Source organism: Sphaeroforma arctica (genome assembly GCF_001186125.1).
Source record: "Sphaeroforma arctica JP610 unplaced genomic scaffold supercont1.1861, whole genome shotgun sequence".
Classification (NCBI taxonomy): Eukaryota; class Ichthyosporea; order Ichthyophonida; genus Sphaeroforma; species Sphaeroforma arctica.
The window spans coordinates 8,495-10,645 of record NW_014038697.1 but is presented as its reverse complement, the minus strand read 5'-3'; the positions used below and the strand labels follow the sequence as shown (position 1 = coordinate 10,645).

Sequence of the window (2,151 nt, the reverse complement as noted above, 5' to 3'; positions counted from 1 at the left end):
TATATTATTATATATATATATAGTTATATTTATATATATATATATGTTTGTCTATATGTATGTATGTATGTGTGTATATATATATATATATATATATGCATATGCATAAGCATATGTACATATTTGACAATAAACACATATATGTATATGTGTGTGTATGTATGTATGTATATGTATGTATGTGTGTATATGTGTGTACGTATCTTTATATATATGTAGGTATGTGTATATATATATAAATGTGTATGTATATATATATATATATACATATATATATGTTGATGTATATTTATACATAATGTATATATTGTGTATTGATATATATATGTGTGTTTGTATGTGTGTGTATGTATATTTATGTATGTATATATATTTATATATATGTGTGTGTTTGTGTAAATATGTATGTATATATATGTGTGTGTGTGTGTGTACGTATATACATGTATACTTGTAGGCCTCTATTCCTGTATATATGTATTCGTATATGTATATATGCATATCTATATAAAATATGCTTATCTATGCCTATTCAAATTATGTTTATATTTTGTATGTATATGCATATGTATGTATGTATATATATATATATAAACTGTACTCGTAAATGTACAAATGTATATGGAAGGCACACACGTAGTATGTGCAGTGTTGCGCGTGGATGCTTATCGTTAAGGGCATGGGAAGGGTGGGGGGTGGTTTAGTTCATAAGTCATCGCATAGGACTGCACTCTGCTCTGTCATAAGGATGACCGGAGATGGCCAAGATAGGGATTATTCTAAGTCTGGGCTGAGCCATATTTCACACGTGTGGTTTTATAACACTTGCCTGCTCCTTACCCTCGTTCAAGTCTGGGCTAAACCATATCTCACGCGTGTGTTTTTATAACGCTTTCCTGCTCCTTGCCCTCGTTCAACTCTGGGCTAAACCATATCTCACGCGTGTGTTTTTATAACGCTTTCCTGCCCCTTATCCTCGTTCGAGTCTGGGCTGAGCCATATCTCACGCGTGTGTTTTTATAACGCTTCCCTGCCCCTTACCCTCATTCCAGTATGGGCTGAGCCATATCGCACGCGTGTGTTTTTATAACGCTTCCCTGCCCCTTACCCTCATTCCAGTATGGGCTGAGCCATATCGCACGCGTGTGTATTAACGTGTTCCCCGCCCCTTGTCCTCAGGTGTACGTCAGGTGTTGAAAGGTGTTCTTATCTCTCTGGACGCGCGCCACTGCTCTGACGGGCCTGTGGTACCACCGCCGCACTCCATGTCATCGTCTGCAGATGTCCTCACGCCCACCTATACAGGTGCAAACGGGTCCGAATTCCCGGGTCATGGTGCAGGCGTAGAGGCGAGCGTACGCAATTGTGACACCACCGCAAGCAGAGGGTCGGAGCTTGTTGCCGTCAAGGAGCTTGCTGCTCATGACCTTGAGAATGAGGCACCTGGCCCTGAAAATGGGGCCAGGACAGGTGCGAATGTCAATACCAACACCCGTCGCTATAGCTCAGCGAGAACACCGTCATCGACATCTCGGACAATATTTATTCACCCCACTATGCGCTCTACGTCCTTACAAGCGACCGGCTCGCGGAGCCTCTCAAATATGAGCTCACCTTCGGTAGGTGTCCAAAAGGCATTGAAAAGGCATTGAACGGTTTCTTGGGATGAATGGGTGTTGTTTGTATCCCTGTTGTGCAGACTGTTTATTTCCTCTCTGTTGCCTCTCTCTTCCTTACGGCATTGAACGGTCTCATGGGATGAATGGGTGTTGTTTGTATCCCTGTTGTGCCGACTGTTTATTTCCTCTCTGTTGCCTCTCTCTTCCTTAAGGCATTGAACGGTCTCATGGGATGAATGGGTGTTGTTTGTATCCCTGTTGTGCAGACTGGTTATTTCCTCTCTGTTGCCTCTCCCTTCCTTGAGGCATTGAACGGTTTCATGAGACGAATGGGTGTTGTTTGTATCCATGCTGTGCAGACTGTTCATTTCCTCTCTGTTGCCTCTCTCTTCCTTAAGGCATTGAACGGTCTCATGAGATGAACGGGTGTTGTTTGTATCCCTGTTGTGCCGACTGTTCATTTCCTCTCTGTTGCCTCTCCCTTCCTTAAGGCATTGAACGGTTTCATGGGACGAATGGGTGTTGTTTGTAT

At 42.1% G+C, this 2,151-nt stretch overlaps 1 protein-coding gene across 1 annotated transcript in view; it reads left to right on the top strand.

The window, feature by feature from the left end:
• Positions 1-1,176: 1,176 nt before the first annotated feature.
• The window catches only part of SARC_11761 (hypothetical protein), a gene marked incomplete at its 5' end in the record, with an annotated part of 6,285 nt that continues 5,310 nt past the window's right edge, over positions 1,177-2,151 (top strand). Inside the window, one exon of the mRNA XM_014294147.1 lies at positions 1,177-1,619. Coding sequence (XP_014149622.1) covers positions 1,177-1,619 — 443 coding nt within the window. The remainder of the gene's footprint in view (positions 1,620-2,151) is intronic.